This window comes from Myotis myotis, unplaced genomic scaffold (genome assembly GCF_014108235.1).
Source record: "Myotis myotis isolate mMyoMyo1 unplaced genomic scaffold, mMyoMyo1.p scaffold_m19_p_19, whole genome shotgun sequence".
Taxonomy (NCBI): domain Eukaryota; kingdom Metazoa; phylum Chordata; class Mammalia; order Chiroptera; family Vespertilionidae; genus Myotis; species Myotis myotis.
In genome coordinates, this window is record NW_023416323.1 from 41,415,909 (window position 1) to 41,439,909 (window position 24,001).

Genomic DNA, 24,001 nt, shown 5'->3' on the forward strand with positions numbered 1-24,001 from the left:
GTGTTGACCTATGAACCAGGAGGTCACGGTTCTTCTTCCTTTTAAAAGTTGTTTTGGATGTTTCAAGTCCTTTCCCCTCCACATAATTTTAGAGCCAGCTTGTCAATTTCTACAGAAAACCCTGCTAGGATTTTGATCGGGATTGCCTCGAATGTATAGATGGAGTTGGGAAGAAATACCATCTTCCCATCCATGAACATGGTATACTTCTCCCTTCATTCAGGTTTACTCTCTCTCAACAATGTTTTGTAGTTAGCGATGTCTCAAGGACACTGAGAGTCGTGCTGGAGGTCCCTGCTTAAGTCTGGTTTTTAATACCCCACACATATTCACAGCAATGCCCATTAGCAAGCAAATGCCCAGAAACAGGACTATCTGGTATTTTTTGAAAAGATTTTGTAAGACACAAAGCTTTTGATTAAAAAGTTATTTATTAAAAATATTTTCCTCCAATTCTGATGACATATCAAATTAAACAAGGAGTGAGGTTACAAAGCAATAATTGATCTGATCTGGTTCTATAGAGGGTGATAAAGACCTCATTAGCTCTTTCGTACATTCTACTAAATAGTGGAATACAAATTCAATTCATTCACTTCACAAAAGGTAAACATAATTGATATACTTCACACCAAAAGTCTTTCATAAAGCTTGTCTTCAAATGTGTTAAAAATTCAGCTAGTATAAAAGGATACTGACTCGAGTCAAGTTTCTGTGCTGCTCACAGAGCACCACGAGGCCCCTCCCAGCTCCCCGCCTTCCCGGGTCCCGTGTCCGGTGACTGAGGCGGAGAGAGCATGGGAAACGCCACCCCAATCCCAGAGCTCAAGGAAGGAAGGGTTTCTGACAGGCTTCGAAGTTCTGAGAACTTCACATCAGCACACAGAATACAGACACTGAATAACGGAAATGCACATGCGCCGGGGAGCCTGTAGAGTCGAACACTTTGGGGCGAGAGCTGCTCTCTTTCAACAGGTCAAGCAGCCAGTCTCTTCTCAACAGTCTCTTGATAAGCGACGAACCGCCTCAAGTTCGTCTTCACGTTGTTGAGAACGCACAGCTGATCTGGACTGTATTTGCCTTTCCCTTCTTTTCGGATCTGCCAAAAGAAAACCATATACGAATTGGCGTCAATTACTAATTCCTTCACATCAAGAAAGCATTTTGTTTTGGGTGTATTTATTTTCAGAACGAGCCAGCTGCTGGAATTGGTGAAACATTTTCACTTTCTAAAAAAACTTTTATTGTTGAGATTATTACAGATGTCTCTCTTCTTTCCCCCCCCAAAGCCTCCCCCATCCACCCAGTTCTCACCCCGCCCCAGACCTTCAATCCTATTGTCTGTGTCCATAGGTCATGCATATATGCATATAAGATCTTTGTATAATACCTTCCCGCCCCCCACCCCCTTCCGTCTGAGAATCGTCAGTCTTCCATTTTCATGCCTCTGTTTTGTTTTGTGTGTTTTTTAAAATATATTTTATTGATTTTTTACAGAGAGGAAGGGAAAGAGATAGAGAGAGTCAGAAACATCGATGAGAGAGAAACATCGATCAGCCGCCTCCTGCACATCCCCCATTGGGGATGCGCCCGCAACCCAGGTACATGCCCTTGACCGGAATCGAACCTGGGACCCTTTAGTCCGCAGGCTGACGCTCTATCCACTGAGCCAAACCGGTTTTGGCCCATTTTCATGCCTCTGATTCTATTTTATTCACCGGTTTATTCTGATCATTAGATTTCTTATTCGTTTATTTTGATTTTTAGATTCAATTGTTGATAGGTATGTATTTGTTGGCATTTTGTTGTTCTTTTTCCCCCCTTTTTCTTTTTCTTCTTCTTCCTCTTCTTAAATACCCTTCAACATTTCATATAATACTGGTTTGGTGGTGATGGACTTTAACTTTTTCTTGTCTGTGAAGCTCTTTATCTGAACTTCAATTCTAAATGATAGCTTTGCTGGGTAATCTTGGTTGTAGGTACTTGCTATTCATCACTTTTAATATTTCTTGTCACTCCCTTCTGGCCTGCATAGTTGCTGTTGAGAAATCAGCTGATACTCATTCCTTTGTAGGTAACTAACTGCTTTTCTCTGGCTGCTTTTAAGATTCTCTCTTTGTCTTTTGCTCTTGGCATTTTAATTATGATGTGTCTTGGTGTGGGCCTCTTTGAGTTCCTCTTGTTTGGGACTCTCTGTGCTTCCTGGACTTGTAAGTCTATTTCTTTCACCAGGCAGGGGAAGTTTTCTCTTTATTTCTTCAAATAGGTTTTCAATATCTTGCTCTCTCTCTTTTTCTGGCACCCCCATAACGTGAATGTCAGTACACTTGAAATTGTCCCAGAGGCTCCTTACACTATCTTCATATTTTTTGATTCTTTTTTTCCTTTTTGCTCTTCTGGTTGGGTGTTTTTGCTTCCTCATATTTCAAATCATTGATTTGATTTTCAGAATCCTCTACTCTATTTTTGAATCCCTGTACATTATTCTTGATTTCAGTCAGTGTAGGCTTAATTTCTGACTAGTCCTTTTCCATTTTTTTGGAGGTTTCTAGAAGATTCTTGAGTAATTTTATAACCATGGTTTTGAACTCTATATCCAGTAGCTTGCTTTCTTCCATTTCTTTCATTTGTGACATGTTTCTTTGTCTCCACATTTTGGCTGCTTCCTGTGTTTATTTCTATGTATTGGGTAGAGCTGCGACATCTCCTTGAGTTGGTAGAGTGGCCTTGTTTATTAGGTATTCTATAGGGCCCCGTGGCTCAGCCCCCGTCATCAGAGCTGGGAGCTCTAGGTGCACCCCTTTGTGGGCTGTGAGCACTGTTTTGTTGTAATTGAGACTTGATGGCTGTTGGTGTCACTGGGAGGAATTGACCTCCAGAACAATTGGCTGTGAAGACCAGCTGCAACTACAGTGGGAGAGCTGCTGTGCAGGAGGCACCCCTATGGAGCAGGACTTGCTTCAGTGGGGCTTTGGTGCTGAGTCTGCCCCTTGAGTGTGTCACTTATGGATGTGAAGAGTTGTAATCTGGTTTGGTCTCACACTGACCACTGGGTACACTGGCTCTTGGGTCTCCAAAGAGGTGCAGTCAGCCACTGCCTGGGGCCACCCAGCAGAAGCTACGAGAGATCTTCCAATTCTTCCTCTTTGTATTGGGTTTGGCAGTGCCCAGATGAGGCCCAGCTGTGAAGCAAGGCAGGCTGGTACTGGTGCTGGGTCTTGGGCCTTTTATTGATAGATTTTGGGCTTCCTGACCCAGCTGTAGCTTGGGTGGGGTTGTAAATTAGGTGGGACCAGGTCTTAGGGAATCACCAGGACAGATCAAACAGAAATGGCTGCCAGTCAGCACTGTGACCAGGGAGATCCCAGCATAGGAACAATGATCCCTGTGAGCACCTCCGACTGGGAGAAAGCTGCCCCTGAGTTCCTGCCCTGATGCCAGACAATCCAGTTCCTCCTTGTGTGTGTCTGTCCCCAGAGCCTTGCCCTGTGCTGGAGCTCAGAGGGAAGCCGGACCTTGTGAGCTCAGTTCGTGGCGCCACCTCTGAAGAGGAACAACTGGGTCTCTGGCAGCCTGTGTTACCCAGCCCCGGGCCCCGGTTTTTACAGCCGGAGTTCTTCCTGCCTGTAGGGACTTCTTTTCCCAGCTCTGGGAGCCTGGGCTGGGGGTCTGGTGTGGGGCTGGGACCCCTTGCTCCTCCGGGGGCCTCCGCAGAGATGATCCTCCTCCAGATTAAAAAAGCAGCCCACGTGGGTGTCAGACCAGCCTGTTCCGCGCCTCCACACCTCCTACCAGTCTCAATGCTTTCTTCTTTACCCCTCGTTGTAGGACTTCCATTCTGCCAGCTTTCCGGCGGTTCTGGATGGTGGTTGTTGGGTATTTTAGTTGTAATTTTGATGTGGTTGTGGGAGGTGATGAGTACAGGCATTTACCTACACCGCCATCTTATTGTCAAGCCGCCGGAGTCAACATTTTCACTTTCAAAGTAAATGGAGTAACGGTACATGAGCCATAAAAATAAATTAAGATCATGCACCTTTAATTTAATTAAATTTATTGCAATGACATTAACATTATATAAAAACAAACCGCTGTTAATGTTCCTAAACCGACATCCACTACAGATGTGACCATGGCAGAAGATGGGCACAGCCTGGGTTAATAGTTTCTTTTCTTCTGGAAAAGAAAACTTTTTGTTTTTTAGTTGATTTCAGAGAGGAATGGAGAGGGAGAGATAGAAATATCAATGATGAGAGAGAATCATGTCACCTGCTTCTTGCATGTCCCCTACTGGGGATTGAGCCTGCACCCTGGGCATGTGCCCGGCCAGAATCAAATGGTGACCTCCTGGTTTATGGGGTCAATGCTCAATCACTGAGCCACACCGGCTGGGTGAAAACTACTTTATGTCTTAAAATTTTTTCAGGAAATTTAAATTTCTAGCCATACAATCATATCCACCTAAAACTTATCGCAGAGTTCTCTCCATGAGGCCTGAAATTCTATTTTAAAAGCTTCTTAGATCAAAGAAATGCATATTGGAAAACAACAAAAAGCAGGATAACTTTCCATCAAAATCTCTATTCTTCCCACCAAGATTTAAGGGGGAATATTGAATTTAAAATATAAATACGGAAAACACAAATATTTTTGTTTTAAAAAACGACATAATTTAAAAATTAAGATTTAGGTAAGAAGGGAATGGTAAATTCAGACGCATGTGGTTCAAGGCTGTTGTAAAATTCATGGTGTCACTCCACCTGCCCCCAAAAGAGGTTTGGAAAATTATTTTTTGACTCAAAGTTAGCTCTGATGCTTCAGATGAAAGAATAAATAAAACAGCGAATGGAAGTGGCGCCATTCCCCTACACAGACCGGTTGCGAGTTTGTCTTTTTCTCAGCGCACCAAAGGGAAGTATCCATGACAATGAAATCAACTGTATGCACTGCAGGACACACAATCAGGGTGAAGATGTGAAGCTCTGAGGGCCCCAGACCACAGCGCACCCACAGGAGAACATGACTGTGACATCGCTGAGCTCACAGAAAGGAGAACATCAGCTGCCATTTGGCTCAAGTCCCAGTGGCTGCACGTTCTGGGTAACTGAGCAGGGACTCAGCCCGCAGCACTCAGCCCTGGGCCCCAGTGCTCTAGGCAGCAGGGAGGCGGCTGGGAGGGGCCGCACCGCCCCTTCCCCCAGGAGCCCCTTCCCCCGGGAGCCCCTTCCCCCAGGATGCTGAGGCGTTAGTAGCATTTCTCTCGTACCTTCATCTTGAAGACTGGCTGGAATTCCTTCAGGGCCGATAACAAACGGATCTGCACCGAGGCCCTCTCAGCTTCGCTGCCGTCAGCGAACACATCGAAGAGGGCATCCAGGGCCTCTCCCACCACCACCAGCGACGGGTCCTTGGTGGCCACCTCCAGCAGGAAGCACCCGATGGTCTGTGGCCGACAGAACGCACCCGTCACCCGGCGCTCAGGGCCGTTCCTGAGCACTGCTTCACGGTGACAGCGGTTTATGCACAAGGTTTTACATAAAACGCCAGGGGCAAAGGAGAGCTTTTAAAAGACTTAACACATATTTATAAATACACCAAGTAAAATATAAGCAAGATAAGTGAAACATAGTAGAGCTTATATTACTAAATAAGATGAAATAAGGTCCACAAATGACATAGGAAAGATCGATTTAGAAAATTATTAAGTTTTCCTTGTCTCCCTCAAAAAGGCTTTCCCCATGGTGTAAAAATGCATTGAAATAGTCTCTGTAACAAAAAACCCTGCTTTTTAAAGTGTAAGACAAACAATCACAGGCAATGAAAGAAACTGAACACAACAGTCTCAGGTGGCTCCGCTGTGCTGACCTCTGACACCCACCTCACCACAGCCCTCCCACCGCAGCCTCCCCCGCCTGAGGGCGCACCTGGTAAACAGGTGGGAGGGGACAGGCTGAGCGCCAAACTGGCTCCACTGTCAGCAGCAGGGCCTCTGTTTTCCATCCGAATGTGCGTGTCTAGGAACCCTTCAGGCAGCGTTTCTACTTCACACCCCGCACCACAGGGTGCGTTTCACTAATACTCTCCAGGAAGCAGCTCCTTAACGTGATCTCGTCTCATGATGTCCAGCAAGGTTTTGAAGCCCCACACCCCACACCCCACCTCTAATCACTGAGCATTTGAGGTCGGAAGCCACTGTGTTACCTTGAGAGTTTCAAGTGCACCATCTTCTTTGGCGAGGACGCTGCCCGTGATTCCCAAAATGCTCACCACGTTCACTCTCACCCCGACGCTGCCGCTCTGGATGCCGGCTCTGCACAGCGTCATCAGCTGGTCGGGGGTCATGCACTGTCGGGGGAGGAGACGAGCATTTAAGGCGAAGCTCAGCCATTGGCATGCGAGACACGCCGAGGGCGTCTCCACAGGCTGCCTGTCCTGAGAACAGCAGCTCTCAGCAAAGACGATGCTACACTTTCTGGTCACTCCCAGCACCGCTGGTCGTGGAGCCAGGGGAGGCCTGCGGGTGGCACTGGCGCCGTCCAGCCCACGACGCCGTGCAGCTGTGGAAGGGCTTCCGCTCCCACTAGTCCATCTAAAGGTGTCCGTTCAGGTGCACACAGACTAATGAGATTCCAACTGCTTTTCATATTATTTGAAAACGTAATAGGATCACGTAGCTTTAATAAAAACTGGCTGAACCTATGCGCACTCCAAGAGGGGTTATGGCGATTGCGAAGGACTGTGGAACCATTAGCTGACACAGCACTCCGCCGTGCAGGGATACTTCCGGTGTGAGCTAATCTGCACACACGAGGACAGGGGAGAGTGCGACGTCCTGCTGCCTGGGAGAAGCAGCACAGTGTGGGCACCCAGGGCTCGGGACCGGAACGTGACGCCCTGGGTTCGAATCCCAGCCCCACTCCTTCCTCCTGGCGATCCAGCCCAGGTCCTTAGACCTCGGAACCCCCGTCTCCCGTCAGCAACTGGGGGCGATGATCGTCACAGAGCTGCTAGGAGGGTTAAACAGTGCGCGCACAGCACTCACTAAATGTGGGCTGTCACTCTGTCGAAGAGACCGAGCTGCTCTAAACCACCGAACTCATCTCTGAACGAGAAGCCCGTCGGATGGGAAAAGCTCCACTAACTCTGGCGCCATCAGAGCGGGCCGGCTGGCGGGGAGAAGGCGTGTGGTGTCATGGCCGTCTGACTCCCAGTGTAAGTGCCTCGTGTGGGAGAGCCACCGGGCGGCAGGACAGCTGTGTCCAGGCCGGAGCTGTCCCTCAGCAAGTCCAGCCCTCGGGAGCCAGGCTCCTGCAGCTCTATCACTCGAAGCCCATGCCCAACACCCCGCCAGCCCGAGAACGGACGACCTTAACACAGAGGGACACTTTCTCAGTCACTGAGCCTGAGCTCGAGCAGCTCCTCTTAAGCATCCGGCTGGCCCCGCCAATGGCCGCCTGGCACCATGGCACATCAGTGAAATGCCAGAGGCTCCTGCCAGCCCCGCAGGGAGGGCTCGCTGACCCTCCCAACAGCCACGCGGCAGGCCGGGCATTCTTCCCTTTCCCATGTCACAGAATCAAAAAGTTACGTTCTTGAAAAAAAGTTTCCGATGTACAAAGAAATGTTTGAAGAGTACGTATGAGAAGCCAGCAGCACGCACTACATTTAACATTCCCAGTCAACTCTGGGGCCAGGGGCAGCGTGGCATGTGTGGGATGCCCTGGGGGCCCCGCCATGGAGTCCAGGAGGAAGACCCGGCCGCTGGGGAGGAGGTCCAGGCCCTGGGACAGTGAGGTCACCCGGGGTGGTGACGGGACTAGTGAAGAGGAACGGAACCCAGCAGAGCCCTCAAGGCCCGAGGAGCAGCCGGGGTGGCAGAGGACCGACCAGACAGGGAGCGTGCTCTCACCACCCATCACTGAAAACCAAGTTCATTTGTGAGCCTGGGGTAGCGGTATTGTGGTTACAATTTTAAAAAGTTCATTTATGGGTGAAATAACCGGCTAAGACCCGGTGACGGTGACGATGCGTGGGGGTTCCTTACACTATTATCTTATGACCACACACTACCATCTCTGCTTTTGGGAAAGTCTGACAATTTCCTGAATAAAAAGTTAAATGTTTCAGGGAAAAGGCGCCTCGCATGGAGGTGAGGTGGTTGGCTGTGCGGGGTCAGGAGGGCGTGCTTAAAAATGTCTGTAATAAAATGCTGTTAAGGAGACAAACGATGAGCAGAGAAAATCTTTACTCACCGACGTCAAGAAGCTGCACCAATGAGAAAGCCTGCGGCTGCGTGGGAGGAGGGGCCGCGGTGGGAGGCGGGGCCGCGGTGGGAGGCGGGGCCGCGGTGGGAGGAGGGGCCGCGGTGGGAGGCGGGGCCGCGGTGGGAGGAGGGGCCGCGGTGGGAGGCGGGGCCGCGGTGGGAGGCGGGGCCGCGGTGGGAGGAGGGGCCGTGCTGGGAGGCGGGGCCGCGGTGGGAGGAGGGGCCGCGGTGGGAGGCGGGCCGCGGTGGAGCGGGGCCGCGGTGGGAGGCGGGGCCGCGGTGGGAGGCGGGGCCGCGGTGGGAGGCGGGGCCGCGGTGGGAGGCGGGGCCGCGGTGGGAGGAGGGGCCGCGCTGGGAGGCGGGGCCGCGGTGGGAGGAGGGGCCGCGGTGGGAGGCGGGGCCGCGGTGGGAGGAGGGGCCGTGGTGGGAGGCGGGGCCGCGGTGGGAGGCGGGGCCGCGGTGGGAGGCGGGGCCGCGGTGGGAGGCGGGGCCGCGGTGGGAGGCGGGGCCGCGGTGGGACTGGAAAGGCTTTAGTCTCAGGTTAGGCGCCTCTGCTCTCCTCGTACTGTACAAGGGCCACGTGACGGAAACGCCCTTTACCAGCAGCGAGGGCATCACTTTGCCTCCATAACCAGGCTCCTGGCGGGCTGCACAGAACAGCGGCCACATCTCACCTGAGAAATGTTCTTGGCGGCCATTGTCTGCAGAAGGGCCCTCAAGGCGCTGCTGATGGCTTCCAGGAAGTCCACGTGCTTGGCAAAGTCTGAAACAGGGTGAGGCGTGAGTGCCTTTCTCCGAGGCAAGCGGCTCTGTGCAAAGGGGACAGACCCAGACCGAGCGTGGGAAGTGACACACGTGCCATCGTCGCAGACACGCTGTGCGATGGAAGCGAGCTCCTGGGAAAGCCCTGCAAGACCGCAGCGACTGAAAGGACTGTGACAGGGCCTGTCCCCCGGGTCCTGCCCCTCCGAAGTCCCGCTCCGCCCGAGCGGGGCCCACAGCAGCCCGGCGACTGACCTGGCTGAGAAAAGAGCAGGTGGACAGGTGCTGCGCCAGGGCCTGGAGGGCCGGCGCCCCACCCAGGTGCTCCACCTCCAGCAGGGACACGAGACTCTGGAGACACACGAGGGCTCGCCACTGCACGGTGTTCATCCTGCGGCGGGAGCGGAGAATGTCGTCTGCTTCTCTACGGGGTTCCCCACGGAACCCAGGCCCCCTGCCACCCTGCGCTCCGGCAGTCAGCACAGACTCCATCACACCGCCCGAGCCTCCAGGCCCCGAGGCGCAGCCACTTCCGGGGCATCAGGCACTGGCTTTAGAAAACTCTGGCCACGGCAGCAGCTTTCAAATCACCTGTAGCTGGGAAGTGTGCCCTCCCTCCGGGAAAGCCCTTCAATTCGCGACCAGTTTAACAGTGTTTCAAGCCAACGACCATGCACCCAGGTGAGAAATGCACGCGGCTGGCACCCCACAGCCCCCCTGTGCCTTCCCTACCACACCCCGCCGCTCCGACCCCTGAAGGTCACCACGCCCGACATGGATGGGAAACAGTTCCTTGCTTTCTTCACAGGTTCACCACTCATGTACGCATCCCTAACACACAGCCTGGCGCCACCTGCTTTTGAACTTTGTAAAAACGGAATCAGCCCAGTTCAGTGGTTGAGAATTGACCTATGAACCAGGAGGTCACGGTTTGATTCCTGGTCAGGGCTCATGCCCAGGTTGCAGCTCAATCCCCTGTAGGGGGGTGCAGGAGGCAGCTGATCCATGATTCTCTCTCACCATTGATGTTTCTATCTCTCTCCCGCTCCCTTCCTCTCTGAAGTCAATAAAAATATAGTTAAAGAAGCACCCGAAGCAGTGCGTATATTCCTTTGTGCCTCCCTTTCTGGCTCGATGCTGTTTCATCCCGTGGGGACAAGTCCTAGCTCGGATTCTGCTTACTGCTGCCTGCATCCTACTGCCTGACGATGCCAAACGCATGGACCCATCCTGCCGCGATGGACCCCCCGCTGCGCACACGCTCGGGTCTCAGTGCCCTAAGCACACGCCTCTCAGGGCACACACCCGGGAACAGAACTCGGGAACCGGGGGGGGGGGGGGGCGGCAGCTCCGGCTGAGTGGTCCCCCTTTCATAGCACAGCGACGACAAACGGTTTTGAAAACAGACAAGGTCTTACTTTCTAACCAAAGGTTTCCACGTGGGGTTCCTGGAACACACGTCCACGGCAGCGCTGCTGGGAAAGGCAGTTTTCTCAAACACCTGGACTTGAAAAGGCAGGAAAGCAGAAGTTGAACAGTGGACTCCTTACACAGGCTCCTGACAGAGCCGGCGTGGCAGCTACGTGAGACGGCGGGCGGCTGAGGCTCCTCAGCCCACGTCCAGGCCTGCATTCGGCCTCGTCCCCGGTGACCCAGTGTGAGCTCACTCCCCTGCACACAGAGCGAGCAGCCCCCCAGGCCTTCCCCGCGCCGCACGGCGAGCCCAGACCGGGAGCCAGTACCTTCCTGGGGATGTGGAAGTTGGTGAGGGCGGCGTGCGTCTCGTGCGAGAGGCAGAGGGGAGACAGCAGCTGCCCCCCACCCTCGCCCAGGGAACTCTCCATGAACGCCTCACTCTCGTCACTGCTGGAAAGCTCTTCCTCCCACTCGTCGTCCGAGGGATCTGTGGAGAGTGCAGAGCACGCGGGGCTGGGGTTGGTGAGCACGCCTCATGGGAGCTGTGGAGCCCAGGGGAGCAGGGGCCGCCCAGGAGCAGGGCCGGGGACGAACCTTCGCTGCAGCACACGTTGACGATGATCTCCAGCGCGGTCTGCTGCGCCGTCAGCAGTGCCGTGGCCTCTCTCAGCTCCTCGTTAGTGGGCTAGGAAAACCAACACCAGCTCTGAGTCGGGGAAAGCACGTTCTTTTCATAATATGTTTTCAATGATTTCACAGAGAAAGGGAGAGGGGGAGAGAGCCCGCACCCGGGCATGTGCCCTGATCGGGAATCAAACTGTGACCTCCTGGTTCATAGGTCGACGCTCAATCCGCTAGCTTGAGAGACGGAGAAATACTCAGCCCCATGAACTGAATTCACCCTGAAACTTAGCCGGATATATTAAGAAGTAGCTGAGCACTAAGATGAAACAGAGAATTCATTTCAGACGCCAGGCACTGACACACGACAAACCCGCTCTCAGATGCCTGGATGTCCCCTCGGGAAAGACTGCACCCATGAGGACTCCCAGCAGCCCTTCACGCCCGCAGAGCTTGCTGAGGACCGGAAGGCTGCTTCCTGGCTGCCCTGAAGATGCAGCTGGCACTCCTTTAACACTGAAGAGAGAGGGGGACACCTCCTCCCCCGGGAATAAATTAACACAACCTTGTCAATTACCATCCTTAAGAGGGGCTGGAGAGACTTACACGACCTTAATTCACAAATCACCTATGGAAAGTGAAACAGCTACACTGACATTCCAAACCCGTGCATAAGCTAAAAATCATGTAAACTTCACTGTCTGAATGACGGATGCATTATAATTTATTACGCATTTCACTAGTGTGGAATAGTTCAGATTACTTGGGATATCTTATTTGTCAGATTTATGGGTCAGAATTTAAAAACTAGAGACCTGCCCGGCCGGTGTTGCTCAGTGGTTGAGTGTTGACCTATGAACCAGGAGGTTGCTGGTTTGATTCCCAGTCAGGGCCATGCAGGAGGCAGCCAATGGAGAATTCTCTCTCATCAATGTTTCTATCTCTCCATCCCTCTTCCTTCTCGATAAAAATCAAAACATTGTTTTAAAAACCAAGCAAGCAAAATAACTAGAGACCATGACATAGTGCGATTTCCTTCTAGAATGTAGATAATCCCTTGCTACCCTCCAGCCGCTTCCTGTGCAACAATGTAACTGTAACTTCGAAACAAGCTCTTGAAAAATAAAGGCAAATGGCTAACAGAAGAGATGTAGCTCATTTAATATTTGTATTCCTTTTATTGCTGGCAAGAATGAATGTAAAAATTATTCCTCTTTGCTGTGGGTATGGTATTCAACCAAACAAAAATGTATAAACGAGACAGGCTGTTGCGGGCTCTTACCCACTTCAAAAGGCACGCAGATCTGGCTTAGACGCATCTGAGTTAACTTTTGCCTTTCCATGCAACTCTCCTGCTCGGAACAGTTCCCCGCTGCTCACTGCTATCCAAGTGACAGGAGGAGCCAATCTAGGGAAATGTTACGATAGCAGAGATCGGCTTCGTAACACTGGGCAGTGGAGGGGAGGGTGGGCAGGGACATCGACGAGAACAGACTGCGGTTTGATGGCCGACAGCTGTGGACGCGGGGGAGCGAGGCCCCTGGTCTGGGACCGCAGCTTCTTGGGTGAAAGGCTGCGATTACAGGTTCTGATTCTAAAGGACTCCCGCAGTGAGGAGGGCCGGAGCTGACGGACTATATGTCTGTATTCCCGGCACCTACCAGCATGATGGCTGGCAGCCGACGGGCACCTAAACACTGGCTGGCCGACTGGCATGTTAATCACCCAGTCGACTCAGCTATGTCAATAGACTTTAAAAAGCAAGCTTCTGTTATAAGAAAACACTGTATTTTATAAGCAGCAAAATTCTATTTTTAAAGAGTACTTAGGGGAGTAAATCTCTAAATACCAGTTAAGTATCCATACTTTTTGTTGCTGTTAATCCTCACATGAGGATATTTTTTCCATTGCTTTTCAGAGAGAGAGGAAAGGGGGAAGAGATAAACACATTGATGTGAGAGAGGCAAGACACATCGACTGGTTGCCTCCTGCATGCGCCCCGACTGAACCCGCAACCCAGGTACCTGTCCTTGATTGGAACTGAACCTGAGTGCCTGCAGTCCGCGGGTAGACGCCCTAACCACAGAGGCAAATGGCCAGGGCGACACTCTATGACTTGCAAGAAACTCAAGGGCAGTGTTCGCCCCACACCTGACACAATGCTGTGCACCTAACAGCTATTCATGGGGCTAGAAAAGTAGCTCTAACTACATTTCCGTTTAAACACCACCAGTTCATGTTTAAGAGACTGTGTGAACACAAACAAGTAGTATGCTGACAGATGTCTTTTCAGGCACATTTCAACTAGAGAATTCTTACTGAGCACAGCCTTACAAAACTCTAAGGCATTCCCGTAGATCAGCCTGTTACAGGTCGTTTGACACGAAGGAGGACAGGCTGGTCTGAAGCGGTACAGTGTGGGGACGTTCGTGCCTTCTTCCAGCTCAGGCCTCCTCCCCCGGGATGGCGCCAGCAGCCTCCTGCGCCTCCGGCCTCCAGGGCCTCACAGTGCCGTCTGCTCTCACCACGCTGGCATGGCCCAGCCTCTAAGGCGGCCCAGGTGCCTGTCCAGAGTGCTCTCTGACAGCCTCTTCCGTCCTCTGCCTCCTCTACACAAACTGCTCCCGGGGAGGCCTGCGCCCAGCCCCTGCGGTCCCAACACAGGCATGACAGTAAGTCACTACCGCGCGCCTCTCCTCCCACGATGGAGGCGGTCCCTAAAGACAGGAAGTGCGTCTTAATCATCTTCCTTGGTCAGCACCTGGCCTGAGTCTGGCACCCGGCAGGGCACAGACGTGCACCTGAATGAGCAGGCTCCACTCCTCCGTCCTCCTGACCACCCGCTCTCCTCCTTAGGAGCGTTCTCTCTGCTGACCAGCGCGGCTGAAAAGTTCCCCGCACCCTCACGCCAACGTCACACCCACTGGCACGAGCGGGCACCATCACCCAGTCAGCAAACCCAACAGCCATCGTCCATCTTCCCCGTCGCCCAGCCTCTTCCGTGCAGCAGCAGTGGGCACAGGGCCGTCTGGCCGGCTGCCTGGAGAGGCTCAGCACTAACACAACAGAGACGAGGCCTGGCCAGCAGAGCTCAGGGGCTGAGCATCGACCTTTGAACCAGGGGGTCAGGGCTCATGCCCAGATTACGGGCTCGGTCCCCAGTGGGGGGCATGCAGGAGGCAGCCGATCTATGAGTCTCTCTCATCATTGATGTTCCCCCTCCCTCTCTCTCTTCCTTCCTCACTGAAATCAATAAAAATATATTAAAAAAATAAGAGAGACACAGATGTCCTGGGTTGGACAATCCAAGCAGAGTGACAATTCCTCTGAGACGGCGTGTAAAGGCACTGAGGAGACAGCAGCCGGGAAGATGACCATGTGTTTCTAACGTGCTGTAACAGTTCGCTCTGTCCCGTCTTTGAAATCTTCTGTATGTAAACGTTTCATTCTAAACAGGCTTTTCCCCTGTAGGAGGAGGACGACAGCACTGATTTTCACTGAAATCCACTTTCTAGTTAACTCTGCTCTCACTGTCCTACAAAACGTAGGGTAGCTGTTGAAAGAAAACCTCCGTGTGACCCCGTTTGGACGCACAGACCCGACTTACCGGAAGTAAATCCGAAATGAAAGTTTTCCTCCTGACCCTTCTCTTGGGAGGAGTTTCCTCCATCTCGTCGTCTTCGGTCAAGCCCGTGCCGTTCACACTCTCCAGCATCTCCTCCGTCTCCGCGGCGGTTCTCAGCCTCTGCGTCTCGGCCTCCTTCATCTGAATGACCACTGCGCCCGCGTCCATTTCCAAAACTTCGGATAAGATCTTGAGGATGGCGCTTATGATTTCTGCTTGACTCTTGGACGGAATAATGTCCTTTAGATTCCACACCGTGCCTGGGAGAAAATGAGTGCAAGGACAAAGGACTCGCCTTCGAAATCTGATAAATACGGTTTCCACAAGACTGGTTCTCTAAGCTCAGCTGTAATTTCAAAAAATCTTGATCCCAGTGCCTTTGTTCGGTTTCTAGTACATGTCAGCGAGCTGTGCACAGAGGCGCTCCTGTTACTACGGCCCCTCGCCACCTCTCCCCTCCTTGGCTCACAGGCCCTCCTCTGATACACCGCCTCGCAACAGACCAGGAGCACCGATCGAGTTTCTTTGAAAATGATAAATCCAGTTGCTTCTTTCTTTCATCTTAACCTGAGCTGCTCTCTGAGGCAACTTCTTATATTCCAAGAATGGAATGCAATGTATTAAAAATTCCAAGGTCTCACGAACGGACCAATCACGCAGCACGTTCTTATCAAAACAGAACGGGAGTTACCATTAAGTAGTTAGGCCAATGGTTTAAAGTGTGACTGTTAAAAATACTTCCTGGGCCCTGACTGGTTTGGCTCAGTAGACAGAGCATCGGCCTGCGGACTCAAGGGTCCCGGGTTCGATTCTGGTCAATGGCATGTACCTTTGTTGTGGGCACATACCCAGTAGGGAGTGTGCAGGAGGCAGCTGATTGATGTTCCTCTCTCATCGATGTTTCTAGCTCTCTATCCCTCTCCCTTCCTCTCTGTAAAAAATCAATAAAATATATTTAAAAAAAAAAAATTACCTCCCGGGTACATGCCCAAAAGAACTGAAAGCAGGGACTCAAGCAGGCATTTGCATCCCCGTACTCACTGCAGCATTATTCAACAGCCAGAGGTTGGAAGCCACCAGGTGTCCATCCACAGATGAATGGAAAAACCAAATGTGGTACATACAGCCTGGCCAGTGTGGCTCAGTGGTTGAGCATGGACCTATGAACCAGGAGGTCATGGTTTGATACCTGGTCAGGGGCACATGCCCGGGTTGCAGGCTGGATCCCCAGTGGGGGCCATGCAGGAGGCAGCCAATCAATGATTCTCTCTCATCACTGATGTTTCTCTCTCTCCCACTCCCTTCCTCACTGAAATCAATAACATATATATAGTGAGTGGTCACGTCTTAGATGCCCACAGCCCATTTCTGATCTTCCTAGTTAGTAAGGGACCCTGAGAGCAGCATTTATCCATCAGACAACATTATTCTGTTACATGGAAAACAAGTCGACTCTAGGAGGCTTCCCAACTATGCACACCGCTTGAATTCAGGGTCTCCACTTCAATATTAAAAATTTCCGAGTGAAGAACAGACATAGTAAGCATAGAAGGCCCGGATCGGTGAAATCAAGGAGTTTCAGCCTCCCGTCTCTACAAGTTACTGAAAAGCACCTGTCACAGCCGGCTAAACGTTACCTGCCACCAGTGTCTTCAACAGGGTATACGCCATGGAACTGACAGGAGCCCGCATGGCGGATTCCAGCACGGGCAGCGCGGAGGCACTGAGCGATTTCAGTAGCTCTGGGTTATCTTCTGTTACCGTCTGCAAACAATAGGCTAGGAAGACAAGAATGACATGCTCAGAAACAATGAATTCTGCAAGGGTAGCTCACACCAAAATAGCTCCATTTAACTCCTCCCCTGAATTCAAACAAGACAAATAAATTTATGACAAGGCTAAAGACACAAAAATAGAAGTGAGGTTTTTCTTTTAAAAGCAATGAACTAACTTTCCTGAAACTCTTACTGTAATAAAACCCACCCTCTGAGATTAAAAGTCACCTGCCAATTTCCTTGTTCCACTGTTTATGAAACTCCACATTTACTCAGTCTCCCCCTTGCCAAAGAGTCCATTTTAAGAAAAAGATTTTTAAATTTCCCCAGTAGTTTCTCCCCCCCCCCCCCCCCCGGCTTTTTTTCTTTTTCTTTTCTGTGCTCTTAAAAGTACCCATTAGAGCCAAGAGAAACAGCATTAAGGAGAATGTGCTTCGTCCTTGCCAGGAGAATGCATAGTTAAATAAAGGATGCCTGCCAGGATTATGGGCAGAAAAGGGATGCTTTTCATCAATTATTTCTCCGCTCTACTCCAAGTTCTCCGGTTTCGGCTCCTACTTCACCAATGGCTCTCTAACCCTGTGGACAGGAGGGAGGCGGGCAGCTTTGCCATCCCAAGGAAGGGAAGCAGGCCTGCGAGAAATTTCAATCATTTGTTTTCCTCTCTCAAAAAAAAGCCCAGATTTACCAGTTTTATGCCAAAGGTAGGAGACAGCAGCCCCGCTGGTGTGGCTCAGTGATTGAGCGCCGACCCATGAACCAAGAGGCCACCGGTTCGATCTTGGTCAGGGCACATACCTGGGTTGTGGGCTCAATCCCCAGTAGGGGGTGTGCCGGAGGCAGCTGATCGATGATGCTTCTCTCTCATTGATGTTTCTATCTTTCTATCCTATCCCTCTCCCCTCCCCTCTGTAAAAATCAATAAAAGCATGTTTAAAAAAGAATTAGGAGACAGTGGTGCAAGGCATTTAAATAGGTCCAGAATCCAATGACCTTTGGCTGCAAGGCCTGGTAGCTGTGGGCCACTGTTTCTCCGTGAATGGCAGACAGGAGCTCAGGAAGTGAGAGGCTTCTATGAATGGTAACAGCAGAAGCCTCACAGGCTCAAAGAGCAGGAAAACTGTGTAAGTACTGACCACAGATTTTAAAAGATTCAGAACAGAGCTCAGCTATGCATTTGCACACGAGAAAACATGCTACATCTGAATAAACATTTTCAAACAAGGCCACACGTAAGTAGATCATCACTGTTTCTTCACTTACCTGCTGAAATAGCCAGGTCGACGTTGGTGGGAAACCTGCTTAAGTACTTTAATACCATCTCCAAGCACCCTTCTTTGTTGAATATAGACACTGCTCTGTTACTGCATTCACTAAATTGAAGGGGGGAAAAAGGTGTTACTATTCACATTTTCACATTAAGAAATCAACCACAGAAATTCATGAAAAAGTCAGTCAGGTTTTATAACAGAACCAGAGTTGGAGTCAAACACCCGCCATTTTATGAAGAAACTACTGCCCACTGTCCTCTCTGGACAGGAACGCAGCGGTGTCTGCGTCTATTTCTCTACCCAGTGGGCTCTTCCGCCCGTCTCTCTGCCTGACTCCCCCTCCCCCCCATCTGCTCACAGGCGGTCAGAGCTGGAAGAGCCCGAGAAACCACTTCCTTCCAGAGGAGACCCAGGCCCCAGAGGTGCGTGACCTGCCCAAGGACCACACCTTCTCCTAGGGTCGGCCCACTGCGCTTCGCACCGCGCCGCAGTGACAGTAAGTGAAAGGCCTCTGTGCTTCTCCCCAAAGGCACGCAATTTTAAGAAAGTAGGATTAAATTTTAGCCATTCTTTCTAGACTCTGATAACTCCAACAAGCAGAATTTACAGTCTGCAATGGAGATCCTGCTATAATATTTTTAAAAACCGTACTATCTGTTAATAAAAAAATCAGAATTAATGTTATCACTGCTATTATCACATGTACTAAATACAGGGTAAACAGAGCTAACTGCAATAATGACAGCCATGTTTCCAGAGAAAATATTGCCCCATACATACCACATACCCATATCACATACTAATAGCTGACTACAGCACTAAATCCAGTCCTACGAACTGAAACATAAACTGTTCCTGTCTTCCTCTCTCTCTCTAGTTACTGCACTCCATGAGCCTGCCCTCAAGAAGCCCAGTCAAGTCAGTACAGCCAGGAGGGTAAACACACATGCACTGAGACAGTAAAAGTACACATGCATGTAAGTATATTTACAATATAAACTACAAGCAAACATGTCAGTGGCATGACACAGAGAGGCTCACAGGCATCAGGAGAGAGCTCACTGAGGAGATTACACTTTCAGGTTCTTCCCGGAGAACTTTCTAGAGAATCTCCAAGTTCAACAGTTTCTATAGGTTGAAGTTACGTGGCCCGGTGTCGGGGCCCAATGGTTGACCCTATGAGTCAGGAGGTCAGGGTTCAATTCCCAGTCATTCGGGGCACATGCCTGGGTTGCAGGCTCGAGCCCCAGTGTGGGGCGTGCAGGAGGCAGCCGATCAGTGATCCTCTCCCACCACTCATGTTTCTCTCTCCCTCTCCCTTCATCTCTGAAACCAATAAAAACATTTAATACATAAATAAAGTCATGTGGTGTGCTGCTGCCCGCTCCGATGCCGTCTCCTCACGTCGGCTCCCCCGTGCTGCCGGGGGAGCGCATGCACTAGTTTCCCATGAACCAAAGGCAAGCTGGGGCTGCTGTGTCGGCAGCTTTCAGATCTAACTGAGTCTTGTCTTCTAAGAAATACCCGTGCTTTTGGCCAGAAGTTGTAATTGCTGCTGACTAAACAGAAGGAGCTCTGGCAGCGTCTTGCTAAAATGGAGAACATAAAATGGGGGAGAAAAAAGGAGATCCAGGTTGTGTTTCTAGACATTTCCACTCCTAAGAGCAGGTGCACCCAGGCCACAGCTGCGGCAGTCCTGGAATGGAGCGGGGCGGGGCAGCTCCTCCCAGGCACCTGCTTCCCTGTCGCACGGCCACGCAGGGTGGGGGCATCAGGCACCACCGAGCTGTGTGTCCCTGTCTCGGTCCAGATGCCAGACCACAGCAGCGACTGCGCGGGCCTCTGGCTTTAGGACAGCTGCCACTGCAGGTACCCGGCGGCGGGGGAAGGGTGTGCGGCGCGTGCCAGCGGCCAAGGCTCCCGTGTTTTGGTCAGCAGTAAGGACTGGGAGAAGCGCGGAGAAGCAGGAGAAGATGCAGTGATGAGGGACCAAGCCGGGAGGGAGGACTCAGCACCTGACCTGACCGAGCACCCAGGGCCAGCGTCCGGGTTACAGGCGCACAGCGGAGAGCAGAGCGCCCCCGGGGCTGAGCCGAGCTGGGGGGGGGGGGGGCTGAGCGCCTCACCAGATGTTCCACAGCACGTTCACGGCCTCGTTGGCTATGTTCTCAACAGAATGTCTGTGCTGCTCCTTCTCTTCCAGTGCAGGCACCTCGTTGGAATCCAGTCCAGCGCTACACTGTAACCAAACATCAAAAGTAGCACCTGGTTCAAAAGAACAATGAAACCAAACGGCTAATGACAGCGAAGAATCACAAAATCTAAACATCAGAAATTACAGTGGTTCACAAGCCTGCTCCCCTTTGGCAAGAGGACCAAGGAGTCTTGGGTTCGATTCCCAGTCAAGGGCACGAACTTGGGCTGCAGGATCCCTGCCCCCATCGGGGTGCATGCGGGAAGCATCCAACTGATGTGTCTTTCTCACATCGATGTTTCTCTCTCTCCCCTGCCTCAGGTGAGGATTAACAAAACAAACAAAACAATAAAAATGTAAAATCAATACCAAGTATTTAATCTAATGTGATAAAGACAGTAAACAAGGCAAAGAAAACCAACACACGGTAAGGTCTGACATCCACGCAGCACCTTCTAAATGCAAGGCACCAGTCTACGCACCTCACATACACGGAGTCACTCAGCCCGCACCCCAAGCCCATGAAGTAGAAGAACCACTGTCCAGCCTTCCACTACCGGCAGGAAACTGAGGTTCTGAGAGCTGCTGAGGGGGTAGTGTGGTGTGTGGTGCAGCTGGGACTCAGACCCAGGCATCCTGGCTGCAGAGCGGGTGCAGGGGACCACCCTGTGTACTGCGCCTCGAGCAGCATCCACGGCGTCCCCTAAAGCAGGGCCTCTCGCCTCGGCACGGCCAGCGTTTTAGGCCCGATGAGTCTCTACTGTGGGGCTGACATGTGCACTGGAGGAGGTCTGGCAGCATCCTCGGTCACCGCCCGCCAGGAGCAGCCCCTCCCCCAAGCTGTGACCATCAAAGATGGCTCCTGTGGGGCAAATCACTCCTGGTGGGACCATGCTTTACAAAGGAACAGGCTGGTGCCTCTCATAGAACCGGATGACCCTGGAGAGCACCGAGTGAAAATCACCCCTCAGGACAGCACCGTGGACCAGAGGCACGCCAGCGAGAGAGCCTTGATCCCGGAGCTCGTATCACGCAAAAAAAGTTGGCACGGTACTAAATCTGGGAACTTAATGTCATCTTTCAGGCAAAAAAAACAAACAAAAACCAGATATTTTACAGATGCCAAGTGGACTGCTGTGAGGGTTTAACAATATATAAAAGAGCACCTGGTGCATAAAGAAGGAATGCTAATTATTTTGTTGTATGAAGTTTAAAGTCTAAAGGAGTCTGTCTATAGTTTTGGGAAGGTCTTTTCCAACTATTATATAAATAAAGGTAGTGGGGACAAACTAGAGGCTGCTATCAACGATGATGAGAGATCAGTGCTTCCAGGAAAAGAAATAAAATTCCCACAGGATGTTTTGAGGGAAGACAACATAACACCCAAGGACTAAAACAAAAACACACAAAAAACCCTGCGTTTGCATACTCAACGCTCCATCTGACAACTGCCCCCAGGATTCTGTAGAAGCTGCATACCTCCCGGAGCAGGGCGACCAGCGGCGTCATGATGTCCTTCGTCACCATGTCATCGCAAACCTCAAAGCCTCCACAAGCACTGAGATTCCTACACGAGGAGTTTAAGACACGTGTCACTTTCAGAGCACACCACAAAGCACCATGAAGCCCTCCAACGTATTTCCATTTCTAACCATTAAGGTTTCCCAGACGAAATTGCTTATTATTTTGATAAGATGTTGCAGAACCAATCCCTGGATTCCCACCTGTTCTGACCACTGTCGTACACGATGCAAACAAAGGACTTAGTCATGCAACAAGTCCGTCTGAGAAGCGCGTAGGTGCGTGCCTACAGGGATGGGAGGGGGAAAGACTTTTCCTATTTAATGTGAGTAAGTCACAGCCTAATCTTACGTGAAGGGACCCTGTCTTGGAACCTACTGAGAAGGACATCCCTGAGGCACCCCTGACCTGCGAAGCCAATGAATGAAACACAATAAATAGAGGCAGAGCTATAAGGACTACAAACACCAACATCTACTCTTGCCCCCTCTACAGTCCATTGGCTGCACAGCCGCCAGAGTGCCTTTTTGAAAAGGTAATTTGGATCATGTCACTCCTGCTCAGAACGAATAGGTCCTTTGGTCCCGCACCCCCAAGCCCTTGTCCATCTCTCCAGCCTCCTCTCCCATAACACCGCGCCCCTACCCGACTCAGCCACACCAACCTCCATTCTTTACCCGTGCCAAGGCCTCTGCTGCCTCCCTTCTCTGCTGCTCCTCCCCCGCCCCGGCCACGTTCCTGGCAGCTGTCACCTAGAGGGCATCCACTTTAAAGTAACGTCTCACCCCCAACTCATCCTCCTCTGGGTTTTCTCCAGAGCGCGTCTCACTCTGGTGGCGGGGATCTCGACTGTCTCGCCCCATGTGCTGCCTGATCACAGTCCCCTACACCCAGAAACCCTGGCACATTTGTACTGGGAGCCTTTCCTGACTCTCAGGACGCTCTGGAGGGTTCCGGAGAGGGGACAATGCGCGCTAGGCCCTGAGGGAGGACGCTGGGCAGGGGGGAGCCTCTGGGGTCTGAGTTCAAATCCTCCCTCTGCAAATGGAGCCTCTGGGGTCTGAGTTCAAATCCTCCCTCTGCAAATCCTCCAGCTGCCCAGGACAGCTGCGCCGCCCGGCCCCGAGGCCCCGCCCCGGCCGCCCTCCCCGCTCACCTGAGCGCGCCGGCCGCCGTCTCCCTCACCGCCAGGCTGGGGTCGAGCAGCAGCGGCCCGAGGCGGCGCACGGCGTCCCGGCGCGCCAGGTCCGGGAGCACCGGCCGCTGCTGCACCAGCCGCGCCAGCCCGGCGCACGCGCACTCGCGGACCTCGGCGCTCGGGTGCTGGAGCTGCGGAAGGGAGCGGGGTCAGAGGAGAGCCGCAGCCCGCGCCCCTCGCCCGCCCCGCTCCGCCCCTCGGGCCCGCGAGCCCGGGTCCCACCTTTTCCAGCAGCTCCGCCGCCGGCCCGTCGTCCTCCTCCAGCTCGGTCCCGTTCTCCGCCGCTGCCAACTCGGCCTGACAGTCGCCGGTAGGGGAGAACTGAGGTCTCTTGAAGCGCTTCGTCCTGCTCTTGCCCATGGCGGCGTGCAGACCGAGAGGGGGCGGCAACGGCGAGGCGGGGGCGGCTGCCCGGCTGGTGGCAGGGCCTGGCCGAGGCGGCGGTTCGCGCGGCGGCTCCCCTGGGCGGGCGGACAGCCGGGGCCCACATGGGAAGCACTGCGCAGGCGCGCGTCGCGGCGCGAGGGAGGAGGGGCTGCGCGAGGAGCGCGCATGCGTAGAGGGGGTGGGCGGGGCCGGGCCTGGCTGAGGGGCGGAGTCCCGTGGGATTTCCTGGGAAGGAGCCTGGATTTGAATGGTAATACGGGATGCACCTCCCACCAGCTGGTGCGGTTTATTGCGACTGAACCCCGCCAAATTATCAAATTTATTTTCCATAATAATCAAATGGGATTAAGGATACCTAACTAGCAAGGTTATTGTGAGGCTTAAATGAAATCATGTAAAGCACCTGACACCAAGCCTAAGGTGCAGGAGGTGCTCAAAAAGGATGAACCACGATTTAGTGTCCCTGGTGCCTAGCACAACTCCTGACTTAGACAAATCCCAGCTAATATTTCAGAATGGACTCCTTTAAGAAGTTCCTTCATCTTCCTGCCTCAGTTTCCTCATCAGTGAAATGGAGACATCAATAAAATATACCTAATGCGGTTGTCATAGGATTGTTAGTGTTAAAGGTGCCAAGAACAGAGACTGGCACATAAGCACTACATTAGAGGCGAATGTCCTTTCTCTTGCACTTAATCCACTATTCAGAAGTTTTCTTAGTTCAAAATACAGACCGAATTCCCTCATGGTGATTTCAACTTAGATACTGACATTGGGTAAGGTTGTAACAGTGGGGTCTTTTTTTTTTTTCACTTTTAGGATTTAACAGATTTACTAAGCAGTGACTTTGTAGCCAAGTGCTTTACATGAATTAACATGTTTAATACTCTATATAAACCTGGGAGACTGACCAACCCTATACAGAGTTGGACAAAAGCAGGTTTACAGTCATTTGTATGGAAAATAAT

At 51.9% G+C, this 24,001-nt stretch overlaps 1 protein-coding gene across 1 annotated transcript; it reads right to left on the reverse strand.

Moving 5' to 3' along the window:
* Positions 1–491: 491 nt before the first annotated feature.
* On the reverse strand, positions 492–23,150 carry HEATR3 (HEAT repeat containing 3). The gene is given in 16 exon segments (XM_036346249.1): positions 492–1,099; positions 5,267–5,443; positions 6,202–6,345; positions 8,938–9,026; positions 9,281–9,301; positions 9,304–9,416; positions 10,444–10,526; positions 10,768–10,928; positions 11,036–11,126; positions 14,670–14,947; positions 16,325–16,465; positions 17,726–17,835; positions 19,860–19,972; positions 21,407–21,494; positions 22,605–22,777; positions 22,869–23,150. Coding segments are annotated over 16 exon segments (2,043 nt in total). The 5' UTR covers positions 23,007–23,150; the 3' UTR covers positions 492–976.
* Positions 23,151–24,001: the final 851 nt, after the last annotated feature.